The following is a 15,443-nucleotide window of genomic DNA, read 5'->3' as shown; positions in this document are numbered from 1 at the left end:
ATTCCTCCCATTGACCAACAAGGCCGTACCCTCTACCTATGTTCACCTATCCCCAACTCCCCTACCCCTTCCCCCTTTATCTGCTGCTCCCCCCACACCCACCCCCAGTTCTGAAGAAGGGTTACACCCAAAATGTTGAATTCCCCACCTCCTGATGCTGCCTAGAATAGCAAACTAGCAGAGATATTAGAATTGTTTTGTTTGTCTTCTCAATTGATGACACATAAAGCAGGTCAGAAATATTAGGAAACCAGGGATCTGATGAAAATGAGGAAATCAATATTTGTAATTCCAAAACCTGGAGAAATTTGTGGTAAAACATGCCAAGAGGTACCTCGATCTGATGGTCAGCATTTTGATACTCTAAAATAAGTCACTGAAGAGGTTGAGCATGCATTGGTATTGATTTTACAGAATTCCCTATGTCTAGGTGACTATCTGTGTAGATTTTGCACATTCTCCCATATCTGTGTAGGTTTCCTCTTCGTGCTCCGGTTTTCTCCCACAATCCACAAATGTGCAGGTTAGGTAGATTAACCATGCTAAATTGCCCATAATGTGCAAGTATGTGTATGTGTAGATTAGCCACGGGAAATGCAGGATTACAAGGATGGGGTAGTGGAGGTGGGTTAGGGTGATGGTGTTTGGAGGATTGGGTGTAGACTCAAAGGGCTGAATGGCTTGCTTCCAAATTCTAGCAGTTCTATGAAGTCGTCCAAGAATCTTATATACTTCAATAAGATCACCTCTTATGCTCATATACTCCAATGAGTACAGACCCAAACTACTGAATTTCTGTTCATTAGAATATTTCTTTGGAATCAACCTAGTGAACCTTCTCTGGACTGCCTCAAATGCCAATATATCTTCCTTTAATTGAAAGGATCAAAATTATACACAGTATTCAGATATGAACTGATTAGCCTTATATTGATTTAGTATGACAGTCCTATTTTTATAAACCACTCCCCTTGAAATAAAGGTTAACCAATTCATTTGCCTTCCAAATTTTCCACTGAACCTGTATGTTATCTTATTGTCATTCACGCACACATCTCCTGAATCCCTTCCTTCAGTATTTCTTCGTTCAAATTATACTCAATTCCTCTATCTTCCTGCCAAAGTGCACAACCTCACCCTTCTCCACATTAAATTTCATCTGCCAAATCTTTCCCCTACATTTAACCTGTCTAAATACCTCTGTGGATCATTGCTTATCTTCACTCGTACTTTTGTATCATCCACAATCCTAATGGAAATTAAAGGAAATCTATGCAAATTTTCACAAAGTTAAGACAAAATTGGCTGTTGCACAAGTTAAGGATGCATAAAGTATGTATAGCTGATCTTACTGTGGTTACAAACTAACAAATTTTCTTAAAACTGGAAAATAAACAGAATGGCAGTTATTTGTGGTATAAACTATGATAAGAAGCTGATCCATGTGCATGGTCCAGGTAGTAAAGAATTCAGTTTTAAGTCAGTTGTTTAATTTGTCAATGATACTGACTATGAAACTGTCAGAGAAAATGTTATCAATAGACTACATCACAAAAGTAGGCAAACCTGTTTGGTACTGGACAAGTTGAGTGAGTGGACAAATGCATGGCTGAAGAAGTATAGCATGAGGTTATTCACTTTGGTAGCAAAAACAGGAAGGCAGATTATTATTTGATTGGTGATGGATTGGCAAGACAAACATAAATGTGACCCAAGGGTCCTTGTACAGCAACCACTGAAATTAGCCATGCAGGTGCAGGAGGTAGTGAAGATGGCAGATGCTATGTTGGCCTTCATAGTGAGAGGATTCGAGTACAGGAGCAGGGTTGTCTTGCTGGAATTTTACAGGGTCTTGGTGAGACAACACCTGGACTATTGTGTGTAGTTTTGGTTTTCTTACCTGAGGAAGGATGTTCTGGCTAAGGAGGAGTGCAACAAAGGTTTACCAGACTGATTTCAGGGATGGCAGGACAGATATATGAGGAGAGATTGGATCATTGAGGACTATAATCACCGGAGTTTCGAAGAATGAGGGGTCATCTCCTAGAAACCTATAAAATTCTAAAAGGACTAGACAGGGTAAGGGCAGAAAGGATGTTCCTGATGATGGGAGAATCCAGAACCAGTGGTCACCTTTTATGAATATCATGTACACCATTTAGAACTGAGATGAGGAAAGATTTCTTCAACCAGACAGTGAGCATGTGGAATTCTTTGCCACAGACAGCAGTTGAGGGTAAAACATTGAAATTTTCGAGTAAGTGTTCAATATAATTCTTAGGGCTAAAGGGATCAAAAGTAATGGGGAGAAAGTGGAAACAGGCTACTGAGTCAGATTGTCAGCCATGATTACTGGCATAGCAAGATTGATGGGCATAATATTCTTTTATTATTTTTTTAATGTTTTATGGTATCTCATACACAAGAACATCATTTTTATTTTACTCTAAGGTTCCATGGAAGAGGCACGTGTTTTTCAAAAAGCTAACAGAATACAAAATATCGCAGTGCCAGAGAAAATACTAGGTTTGTCCATGACCACTGACATGCCTGCTTACAATGGCAAACCTGTTGCTGTCTCCATGGTTGTTTCCAACAAGACATCAGAGGAAAAGTCCTGCAACGTCAGATTTTGGGCTAAGAAAAGAAGCTACAATGGAAAAACAGAGAAATGCTGTTTCAAGAAATTTAAAAAGGATATCACTATCGGCCCCAATAAAGGTAATGAAAGAACTGTTGTCTTCAAACTTAAAGATTAGTAGTAGTTATATGGCAGGACAGATGAATGTTTACCAAATTAGACCAATTATTAAATAGTCATATGGCCTTAATTTCAACCCCAATTCAGGGTTTCTGTGTAGTTCTGAGGGAGTTCTGTATTTCCAGAAACACTGTCTACAGGATGAAGTGTGCCATTGAAGTATTGACTGCCTGTTCAGATGCACATTAAAGATATTTACAGAACAGTAGGTAGTTTTCCTGTTAGGTTGGTTAACATTCACCTCAAGCAACTCTTTCAAATTATGTTAACTAGTTACTTCAATACGAAGCACGGCATCATGTTTGTGGAGACAAGCTATTACATTCATTGCACAGCAGACAGCAACCGTAGTTCATGAAAAATCCTTTAAGATGATTCTTTTGCATGACACTTTTTTATCTATTATTTTCAAGGAGATATAACTCTGTTAAAATAATAACCTGTGATAAAGTAATGGCTTATAAATGTTAGCACCTAAGCTGAATTCTGATGTTGCCAATCACAACTTCTGTTGAGACTTGTTTAAATCTGTACTGATCTTATTAAATTGAGTATAGAAGACATATATACTGAAGCAAAATATTGCAAAATCTGGAAATCTGGAAGTGCTTAGCTTGTCAGACAGTCTTTTTAAAGAGGCAAAGAAAAATATTTGCAAAACATGGTCATTGTCCAGATGATTTCCAAGTCCTCCTTACCTCTATTGCATCCCTCATGTAAAACTCCTTTCAAATTTAAATACACCATGGAACACTTAAGATCTTATTGTAATATCCTTGAGGAACAGCCAGGTTTTATTTGAGTTGATAACTGACATTTTGATGATGAGGTGTGAGGAGTAGGTGCCCTGAAAATTCAGGTCTATGTTTTTCGCCTGCAATGTTAACTCTGAGCTGAATCTTACAGTTTTTTGTTGGTTAAGTGTGAGTGGCTTTGAGTTTAGTGGAGTTATTCTCACCATGCACCTTCCACCCTGACCTAAAGTTCACATGGACCATCTCCAACACTTCCCTCCCCTTCCTGGACCTTTCTGTCTCCATCTCCGGTGACCGACTCAACATGGTCATCTATTTCAAACCCACCAACTCTTACAGCTACTTTGATGACACCTCCTCTCACCCTCCCTTCTGTAAAAACGATATCCCTTACTCCCAATTCCTCTACCTCCACCACATCTGTTCTCAGGATGAGCAATTCCACTCCAGGACATCCTAGATGTCCTCCTGTTTCAGGGACTACCATTTCCCCTTCCATGTGATCAACAATGCCCTCCAGCACATCTCCTCCACTTCCTGCACCTCCACCCTCGAACCTTACTACTCCAACTGTAACAGGGCAGAACCCTTGATGAAGTGCCTATGCCTGAAACATCAACTCTCCTGCTCCTTGGATTCTGCCATACCTGTGGTGCTTTTCCAGTGCCACATGTTTTGACTCTGATTCTCACCGTGCAGCCAAGCAAGCTTTCTCACTGCAGTAGTTACCATTTCAGCACTTATGCTGAGTAATATGTCCAACTCCCAGCCGAGCTTACCTTACCTTATTCCCAGAACACCTCACCACTCACTGGACAGTGGACCAGCATCCCTAGCAGCATTGTGTACCCAGATGTGCACTATAGGTCGAGAACTGTCCTGCATTGTTTCTGATATTTGCCTTCAATATGGCAGAGAGGGGACAATTGAATGAGGGTAAGTGGGGAATGTATTAAATGTATTAGCAACAGATCATGAGCCTTGGTGGGAGGTGGGGACAGTAGCAAAGATACAGTGAGTGTGAGATATCATAAAAAGATGGTGAAACCTCCCCTGTTGGAGTGGAGAAGGTTATTTACCCTTCTTCCTGCAGGGCTGGGCTGGGCATTCCTCCAGATGCTGAGACTGCCCTGAACCAGTCCACTGTGCAGGCATGGTCTTGAAGCTCTTACTGGACAGGTAGAACACAGATGGGACTTGCTCTTCCTCCAGGACCAGCAGTGGAAGCCATTACACCAGAACATGCTGGACTGCTCTGAGGTTTCCACCTGGTTTAGGGCAGTCTCAGCAACTGGAGAAATACCCAGTCCAACCCTGCAGGAAGAAGGGAAATGACCTTCTCCAATTCAATAGAGGAGGTTCCACCATCTTCTAATGATACCTCACACTCACTGTACCTTTGCTACTGGCCCCACCTCCCACCAAGATTCATGATCTATCGCTAATACATTTACTATGTTCCCCGCTTACCCTCATTCCATAATTTAGGCCCTCACCCTTTATCAGCAGAAGATTCTGACCCTGAAAGCCACAAGCAGGACTTGGACAGATATAGGGGCTGCTCTTGACTTACTACACCAGTTCTGCTGAGTGAAGGTTATCTCCCTGAATTGGACTGAGGCTTGCCAGCAACAGTGATAAAATTCCTGGCGTTGTGTCTGCACCAAATGGCATGGCAAGACAGCAGTAATATAAGCCAGATATCTCTGGCTGACAGGGCAATGCCCAAAATTGAAAGACAGTGCAAGACATGGATATTGAAAGACTGAAAGCATCCAGGTAGCTTTAGAGCAAAGTGAGCAGCCTGGAGATGCAGCCTGATCCAGTCTATGAGTTATATGTGTGTCCTTGAGTACAAACTGTGCTTGGTACAAGATACTTATCAAGAAGTATGCAGATTGATGTGCAGCATTGAATTGCAGAAGTGTCCTGTAAGTGGATCAGAGATATGGTATAATCATAGAAGCTGCATCGTGTCAAATATTAACGTCCGCGGACCTGGGCTACATGTGGATATTGCCCGTGGAGCATGCCCAAGATGTCAGTGCCTGTATCCACGTTGGAGGCTTTTTGGAGCAAGCAATGAGTTGAATCTGTTCTGGTTTCCATGTTGAGTTTTTCCAATGGCTGGTTTGCAAGTTGAGTTTGGTAATATTGAAACCTGAGGTGAGGTGGGCTGGCAATAAGTAATAATGATCATTAATGGGGACTTCACCTCTGCCTAGCAAGATTCTTGCCATGTCAATTGAGAAAAACATGCAAGATGTAGCGAGATGATCATGACAGTTTTGACACAAACAGCTTTCACCAAGAAGGTGATGGGAACCACCTAGTTGAGGCGGGAAGCCTTGCAGCCTTTAGAATGAATGAGCACTTGAAATGTCATAACATTCAGGACTATGGATTAAGTGTTGGAATGTAGACCTAATATATATCTCGAGTATTTTTTGACCCCACTGGCTCGGGTTAGGTGCCCAGTGGATGCAAAGTGGGTAGCTGTTTCTCCTCATTTGTAGAAAACACATGATCTATCAAGGATACCAGATGTACAGACTATCAAATTTGCTGATGCTGACTGCTTTGTAATTACTTGTCTAAAGTATTATTTCTCATTGCAATGAGTTCCCATATCCACCAACAATGTCAGCGAGGAGATTTAATTTGGATAGAGTCTGATAAAAGGTTAATCCATATTTTTTATTAGTGTACCATTTTTGTTCATGTACTATGATTTAATTCTTAAAAGTTTAAACACCTCAATTTTATATTTTTTTCCTTGCCTCCTATTTTTAGAACTGGAAATCCCTTTGAAAATAGATTACAAAGAATATGGTTCATTCCCTGACATGTACAACATGATGAAGCTGATGTCGGTGGTAATTGAAGAAAAATCAAAGGCCTGTGTATCTGCACTAACTGACATTTCTCTGATCAACCCTTCCATCATTATTAAGGTAATGGTGAAAAATAGTTCCACCTCATTGAATCTCCACTGTGGAATCCAACACTGATTGAGGAATATTTATTAAGAGGTTTATTTCTCTTTACATTAGAACAGATTTTGCACCAGGTTTAGTCACAACGTGAGTATTATGACATCAGATCTTTACTCAAGTTTGCAAAATAAGAATAGCAACTTGTGTGCGCTGTATTGTCTTGTGGGTTTGTGCCTATATTCATGAGTTTGGGTTTCAGTTCAATACAGACTGCACAAGGGGGAGGCAAAGACAAGAGCTGTCTTGTGACTTAGACTCCTTTGGAACTCTGTTTACTGCATAATAATACTAAATACTCTTAAAAATGTTAGCCCAAGATATACCAAGCTGTAATGTTACCATTATATCGTTAATACTACTCGCTACATGTGCTTCTCTCTTCAAATTTTTTCCGGTTTTATCTACCTGAGTCCAAATAGCTCTCCCCATATTCTAGTATTTATGCCCAATGGGGAACACCTATAGCAACATTGCATGGTTACTCCAAGGTCCTAGGGCCCTTACACCACAAATACTGTACTAGTGTACTTCACATCATAAAATGACCAAATGTATTTCAGCAGAGAATTAAAAGCAAAATTTGACTCTTTTAAACACAGAAACAGTGTTAATAATATTTGGTCAGTTGACAAAAAGCTTGGTCAATGAGAGAGATTATGAGAAGCAATAAAGCAGCAAAAGAAAGACAAAGTGGGTTAGGGATGCAACTTCAGAGCAGATAGCCTTGGAATCCAAAGGCATGGCTGTTGGTTGTGGTGCAATTTCAATTTGGAACATTGAAGCATCCAAAATTAAATGAGTGTAGTTATCATGGAGAGTTGTGGAATGGAGTATATTGAAGAATATTGAGGGCTTGGGACATGGAGGTTTTGAAACCAAGTTGCTTGACCAGAAGCCAATGTCATTCAGTGGACACAACATGAAGGTTAAGTGGGACTTGATGTGAATAAAGAAACAGGGAAGCAAAGCGTAATGAATAGGAGCTTAAGTTTACAGCAGACAGGTACTGGGAGGCCTATTAGGACTGCATAGGAATAGTCAACCTCAGAGGTAACAAGTATTCCAACAGTTGAAGTGTTGAGTAGGTGAATTGGATGAGTTTGAAGTTAGCCGAAACCTTTGTCACTCAAAATACATAGCACCTAATTAACATAAATTGCCCAATTTCTCATTGTTTATTATGAAATTAATCTGTGATTAACAACCACACCCCCCAAAAAACCCTTAATGAGCAATTTTGTACATCTTCTCTCTCAAATTGTAGCAGAAACCTGCAATGCTGTGTCCCAAACGATTATGGAGATGAAGGGAATAGTTTCTGCCAGAACTGGAATGGTTTGTTGCTTGATAACCTTAGCAATAGGAAGCAAAGGTTGGAAAATGGAATTAAAGTGCAGACTAGCCTTAAACAAGTTAAATGGCAGAGCAAACCCAAGGGGCTGTATATCCTACTCCTGGTCCTGCTCTTCCTGCTCCTGATCAGCATTCACAACATGTATTTACTAGTAGGAATGCTGAAAAACAAAGCACAGTGCACTAACTAGACTCTGTAGGACTGGATCACTCTCACCTGTTATGCATCTGTGCATCCCTGGAGGCCTTAGCTGCCAATGATGACAATAGCTGCCTTCACAAATAAGTTGCCTGAAAAGGTCTTGAATAGTCAATGAAGAAGGGACAATTCTATGTTCTACTTGTGAATTGTTAGCTGCTCTTTACCAGCATGTTATTTGGTATTTTGGAAAATATCTGAATAGAAATCCACATTGTGTAATACAGCATTCATATTTGTTGTTTTGGGAAGACTTCTGTTTAATTCCAAATATTATGTCAGAGTGAGATATATGCAATTAAAGGTCATGCGATTATTAATCTTTCTTGTTCAAAATGAATGAAGTATAATTGTCAATGTGTTAGAAACTAATTTATTTCATTAGGTGTTGGATACAGACATTACTGTGAATAAAGAAGTGAACCTTGAGATCAGCTTTCAGAACACCATCCCTGCTGTTCTGAAGAATTGTGTCATGACTCTTGAAGGAGCAGGTCTGATTAAAGATGAACTAGTCGTAAAGTAAGTAAAGGATCTTTTAAAATGTATCTCCAGTATCAGTTTTTTGATATTTTATTTAACCTGATAATTTTATTGATTAACTTATTAAGGAAAGGTGTAAATATGTTGGAAATAGTTTGACAGGGTTAACCAGACTAATGTGGATCAATGTGGATTTCACCAGTTTCTTAATTTCCCCTCCCCTAACCTTATCCCACTTCCAACTTTCGAGCTCAGCACCACCCTCTTGACCTGTCCTACCTAACCATCTTCCTTCCCATCTATCTGCTCCAACTTCCCCTCCAACCTATCATTATTACCCCACCTCCATCCACCTATCACATTCTCAGCTATCTTCCCCCCAACCCCACCCCTCCCTCCCATTTATCTCTCCACCCTCGAGGCTCCCAGCCTCATTCCTGATGAAGGGCTTTTGCCCGAAATGTTGATTCTCCTGCTCCTTGGATGCTGCCTTACCTCCTGTGCTTTTCCAGCACCACACTCTCAACTCTAATCTCCAGCATCTGCAGTCCTCACTTTCACCTAATACCTGGACTAGGCATTTTGTCTTAAACTGAAAGGTTGGACAGGTGAACTTTTACCTACTGGAATTTAGAAACTTAAGAAATTTGATCCAAACAGAAAAGGCCCAATAGATACTGATACGGAGAGGATGTTTCCACTTTGGTAAAAATTAAGACCTCAGGATCACTGTTTCAAAACCAGTGGAGTCGTTCCTTTAAAACAGAGATGAAGCAAATATTTTTCTTTCAGAGGGTCATGTGTGATGAGGATGGCCTTTCTGTCTAGATTCCAAGTTTGGTTGCTGAGCGAGTAATTAACCAAACAAAATTTCACAAATATATGTGGAATCTGCCTTACTTTGGTCTCATTTTTTTTCTTCAAGTCAGTCTCCTGTGGAATTATAGCAGGAGAAGTGTGGAAGCTCGCAAATCTTTCAAACGAGTTTCCTCAGATCTTTCTGAGGCAGCACCACTTAGCAATTTGCCACCATAAAGTTTATGAGATTAATCTGTAATAAAATTAATGAAAATAATGTAGTGTTTTGAATGCTGTCAAGGTCTCATTTATCCATGAATAACAAAACCTGTTATATCAGGAAATTTAAAAGGTGCAGCAGGATTGTTTTCAGTGTTGTTGGCGATTGCTGCCTTTTTTTTTGACAGGGTCAGAATTTAATGAAAGTGGCTGAGACCAATTCTCCCTTTTAACTGTGTTGCTGCACAATTTCTCGGGGGCTCTGCACATACCTTGCTCATGCCAATTGGGGTGCAAACACTTTGATTTTCGATTCTGGAAGTCACAGCTATACTAGAACCTTGGAAGTCCATACAGCGGCAAATGTAATTATAAGGAACATGGGCGGAGATCTGACCAAAATATATGACTGTCCCTGTCAGCTTCAGGGAGGCAATAGCCTAATGGTATTACTGTGAGATTATTGATTCAGAAACTATTAATCCTATCATGGATTAGAATTCAATATAAAATCTGGAATTAAGGGTCTAATGACGACCATGAACCTGTTGTCAATTGTTGGAAAACAAATCGAGTTCACTAATGTCCTTTAGGGAAGGAAATCTGGCCAACATGTGATGCAGACTTCAGCATTGTGGTTGGCTCTTAACTGCCCTCTAGGCAGTTAGGGATGGGCAATAACTGCTGACCTAGCTAGAGATGCCCTCACTCTGTGAATGATGAAAAAAACTGGTCTTTGACAACTTTACTGTCCCTAATTGACAGCAAGAATCTGCCACATGTAACTGACTGTCTGTGGAAAAAAAAATCCTCTACCCTTTTCCAAAAAGCTAATCATGCTAAGTGATTGGAACATTTTAATACTTTGCAGTTTGTTTGCAAAGTCATTTGTGTCCCATATATATATTTTCGATCAAAGCCAACCTTACCTTTGACAGACTGATGTTGCACTACCATTGTAGATCCTGATAGGGGCAGTATTGGACCATATCATTTGGAATTCTGACTTATGAATTTGAATCTGAAGCAAAGATAATTGTTTTCTTTTCAACATGTCCATTTCGTCAAATTCCTCTTTGCTTTATCAATTAGGAACCATCAGGTTAGCTTATTAATAAACAAATCATGAGCAATCACCAAGCTTTTCCTTCTTCACTGCTATTTCAGTGCAGCGGGAACACAAAACATGAAGGTTTGGACTGGACGATACTTTAGACTTGCTTAAATGAGGGAATTGATCAATATATAACTGCCCAGAAGTGATGCTGTGATGTTCCACTTGGGGTCATGTGTTCTATAAAGTCATTGAAACACCACAGTGTGACGGGCAGCTCCTGGTTTGCAACTTCTGAAAGAGTGTGCAACTGGGCTTTAAGTATGGTACTAGTGTCATAAAGACTGGAAAATCCTGACAGCAGTAAGTGCTTCTGCCTTTCCTGCCAGTTGATTACAAAAGAAGGCACCATGGAGCCGAATAGCATCATTGATGAGCTGAACAGCAAAGTATTGCACTCTAACCTGTAGCAAACGGGATATCAAGAATCTCGCTTAACAAAACACTGTTAAGATCCCACTTGACTATATACTGCCCAGAATAAAATCTTGCTCAATAAGTGAGGTAATTTTGTTTTTGTTAACACGGAGGTTCATTCACTGACAAGTAGCCACACGACCAAGCAGAGTTTCATCAAACCCAGAACAAAGGTTTCTTAAATAAAATTCAAAAACACGAAGTAACAAGCTATCTAGACATGGATGATGGTTTAGAAAAATCATAAAACAAATATTTTAATTTATTTCACAACACCAAGACATTGGTTAGGCCACTGTTGGAATATTGCATGCAATTCTGGTCTTCCTATCGGAAAGATATTGTGAAACTTGAAAGGGTTCAGAAAAGATTTACAAGGATGTTGCCAGGGTTGGAGGATTTGAGCTATAGGGAGAGGCTGAACAGGCTGGGGCTGTTTTACCTGGAGCATTGGAGGCTGAGGTTTACAAAATTATGAGGGGCATGGATCGGGTAAATAGGTAAAGTCTTTTCCCTGGGTTCGGGGAGTCCAGAACTAGGTTTAGGGTGAGAGGGGAAAGATATAAAAGAGACCTAAGGGGCAACTTTTTCACACAGAGGGTGGTATGTGTCTGGAATGAGCTGCCAGAGGAAGTGGTGGAGGTTGGTACAATTGCAACATTTAAAAGGCATTTGGATGGGTATATGAATAGGAAGGGTTTGGATGGATATGGGCCGGGTGCTGGCAGGTGGGACTAGATTGGGTTGGGATATCTGGTCGGCATGCACGGGTTAGACCGAAGGGTCTGTTTCCATGCTGTACATCTCTATGACTCTATGACTTTCCAGAGAAACAAATCCAGAGAGTTCACCCCTATGGATAAAAAGATCAAATGTCACACAACACCAGGTTATGGTCCGACAGGTTTATTTGAAATCACAAACTTTTGGAGCGCTGCTCCTTTGTCAGGTGATGAAGGATCAGTGCTCCGAAAGCTTGTGATTTCAAATTAATCTGCTGGACTATAACTTGATCTTGTGTGATTTCTGATCTTGTCCATCGCAGTCCAATGCTAGCACCTCTGCATCCATAAAATATTTAAATTCTATTAAAATGATTCCCCTCAGTTTCTATGAACTATGGAATCTTCACTCATGAATGCCGATAAAACTGAGAACTTACTTAAAACCCATTAACCTGAGGATTTCTATCCAATCCCCTTAATTGCATTTCACAAACTAAACATTTTTACTGAAATGACTATCTTCCCTGAACTGTCCTTTCCTTCTGTCGAGGCGAAAAATATCTTTGCTTTTCCTTCATGTTTTTTCTAAGCTGCCCTAAAGTTTTTCACTCTAAGTGTTTCCTAAATTAAAATTAATTCTTGACTATTCTTAACAAAAAAACAAGGTAATGGCCTTCAATGTTTCCTCTTTTTATTATAAATCACCAGAGTATAAACAAATATTTCACATTAATGTTCACCTTAAAAAATGCCCTCTAAGTCTTGAAATCCCCCAAACTAGGGGAAAGACACCTACCATTAACCCTATCTATCAACTTCTGTAAGGTCAACTCTCAACCTCCTATGCTTCAATGAAAAAAGTCCCAGCCTATCCAGCCTTTCATTATAACTCAAACCCCCCACACTTGCCAACAGCCTAATAAATCTCCTCAGAACCCTTTTCCAGCTTAATATCTTTCCTATAATTGGGTAACCAGAACTGGACACAGTGCTCAAGAAGAGGCCTCACCAATGTTCTGTACAGCCTCAACATGACTTCCCAACCTCTATATTCTCTTTTTTAAAATCTTCCAAAAATTAACCAATACCCACATACCACTAATCTGAAATCTTTATATATTTTGTTTAAATATAGCTACCATCACATTGTATATAGAAAAATAAGATCAGCTAAAATCTTTGTCTTAGAATTCTAAAGTTTTTGATTCTCCTCTTTATTTCTTCACTTTAGGTCTTCAGATATACCAGTCAATGGAAAAGCAAAAGTGAACTGTAAGATTGTTCCTTATAAGACTGGAAAGAAGAAGCTACTGGTGGACTTTGACTGTGACAAAATAGTAAATATGAAAGGATCCTTGGACATAATTGTAAAAGAATAATAGAGAAAAGGGGAAACAAGCATAAGAGCTTAAATACCCAATTACATATTCTCTGAATGCACTGATTTTCATTTAGGGATGGGTTATCTGGTTTATTTTCATATAATCATTAGACACTGCATTCAGTTCATATGCTTAATTTTTTTTCTTTCATATTCAAATTAAAGTCATCTTTGACATTGCATGGTTTTGTTATGAGGCTATAAGATTGTTATATATTGGGACTATAGCTTTAAATTTGGAGTAAAATAAGGAGGTTATGTGACCTCTTCTGGAGTCTGTCTGTCAGTAGTCATGTATACTTGATAAGAGTTCATCGAAGGTGCAAGATACGTATAATTGGAGACAATGATCACAGTCTCCAACTTATAATGAAGAGAAATAGGGTTTCTTAAAGTTGTAGAAAGATATTAATGGTATGGAGTTATGAAGAGTGGTGCTATAATCTATCTCTTTTTATTTCCAAACTGGAAAGGAGCTGCGCATCAAAGATAGCTAATTAACAGTTCTATCTGAATTCAAGTTCACTGTTGTTCTGGTTGCCATGGAACAGAGGGCAGAGGAAGCCAGTTTTGAATTCAGGTTACAGGCTTCTCTACAAATCTGTGCATGTCACAGAAAGGTAACCTTTTTTTTGTTGGGGTAGTTGGCAACCTTCCAATGAGGCAAAGACATGTGATATAGGCAACCATTCCAGATTCTGAAGCAGGAAGCATTGCTGATGCTATTGTTGACTATGCAGAATGCAGATTATGTGTGATTGAGAAAACTACATCTGTGTGGATTTCTGGGAGGCTATAAGATTTGTTAGCTTGGGCTTTAGGAAAGTAATCAACAATGTAAACTCCAAGTGAAAGTCAGTTTTGTGATTAGAACTTACTGACTGGCAAAATAAAAAAAAGAAACAATCTGTTGGAAACTGTCAGCTTTTGTGAACTGTTTGACTTGATTTCTCTGGAAAGTATGAGGGTGATATCAATAAAAGGGGAACAATGCTTATTCAATGATGTTTTATTATTCATTTGTTACATTTTAAACATTTTAAATAAAATCTTGTCGTGTTATTATTTTAGCTAACAGCTGGAAATTTGGATGTCTTTTTAAAATGTGTCAGTCTCTATGGACATCATAGTGGATGAATTTTCTTCCTGCTTATGAGAGGTATTACAATATTTGAATTCATTTAGGAACTGAAGCCACTCTTCAAACTGCACATGGAGGAATGGGAGATTAAAGGTTCAGTAAAGCAATATAAATAGTAATGGGTTTTCAGATGCAATATTATACTGAGGCCAGTCTGTTTTCCCAAGTGGATATAAGATGTTCCATGGTGCTGAATAAGAAAAGCAGTCTTTTTCCCATTCACTCATGGAATCTGGGCAATACTGACTGTAACCAGCATTTTATTGCCTGTCCCGAGTCACCTTGAGAGGTGGTGGTGAGCTAACTTCTTGAATCACTGCAGTCCATGTGCCGCAGGTAGATCCACAATTTTATTTTGAAGCAATTCCAGGATTTTGGCGCAGTAACATTGAAGAAAAGGAAATATATTTCCGAGTCTGGATGATGAATGATTTGGAGGGAAATGTGTAGTGGTGGCATTCTGCTGCATTTGTCCTTCTCGATGGAATTGGTCATGGGTTTGGCAGTTGCTGTCTGAGCATCTTTGGTAGAATTTCTGCATTGCATCTTGTAGATAGTACAGACTGCTGTTACTGGATGTTGCTGGTGGAGAGAATGGATGTTTGTGTATGTGGTGCCAGCCAAGAGGACTGTTTTATTCTGGATGGTGTCAAGCTTCTTGAGTGTTGTTGGAGCTGCTCTCATTCAGGCAAGTGGAAAGTATTCCATCACACTCCTGACTTGTGCATTGTAGATGGGAACAGACTAGAGACTCAGGAAGTGAGTTACTTAGTGCAGTATTCCTAGACTCTGGATGGCTCTTGTATCCACTGTATTTATATGCTGAGTCGGGTTCAGCTTCTGGTCAATGATAACCCCAAGAATGTTAAAATTTGGGAATGAATTTCAAGGGACAGTGGTTGGATTGTCTCTTATAAGAGATGGCATTTGCCTGGCACTTGTGTGGCACGAAGGTTACTTACTACTTGTTAGTCCAAGCCTGGATATTGCTCAGATCTTATTGCATTTGACCATGGACTGCTTCAGTATCTGAGGAGCCACAAATAGTGCTGAACACCGTGCAATCATCAGTGAACATTCCTGCTTCTTATGATGGACGGA

The 15,443-nt window shown here is 39.6% G+C and overlaps 1 protein-coding gene across 1 annotated transcript in view; it reads left to right on the top strand.

Moving 5' to 3' along the window:
• Positions 1-14,276, top strand: part of LOC140463184 (protein-glutamine gamma-glutamyltransferase 2-like) — a 35,282-nt gene extending 21,006 nt beyond the window's left edge. The window contains exons 10-13 of the mRNA XM_072556969.1: positions 2,452-2,721; positions 6,310-6,470; positions 8,450-8,586; positions 13,052-14,276. Of these exons, the coding sequence (XP_072413070.1) occupies positions 2,452-2,721; positions 6,310-6,470; positions 8,450-8,586; positions 13,052-13,199 (716 nt within the window). The 3' untranslated portion in view covers positions 13,200-14,276. The remainder of the gene's footprint in view (positions 1-2,451; positions 2,722-6,309; positions 6,471-8,449; positions 8,587-13,051) is intronic.
• The last annotated feature ends 1,167 nt before the right edge of the window (positions 14,277-15,443 follow it).

The sequence above is a fragment of the Chiloscyllium punctatum genome, chromosome 37 (genome assembly GCF_047496795.1).
Source record: "Chiloscyllium punctatum isolate Juve2018m chromosome 37, sChiPun1.3, whole genome shotgun sequence".
Classification (NCBI taxonomy): Eukaryota; Metazoa; Chordata; class Chondrichthyes; order Orectolobiformes; family Hemiscylliidae; genus Chiloscyllium; species Chiloscyllium punctatum.
The sequence above is the reverse complement of the archived record's forward strand: the minus strand, read 5'-3'. Positions and strand labels throughout refer to the sequence as shown.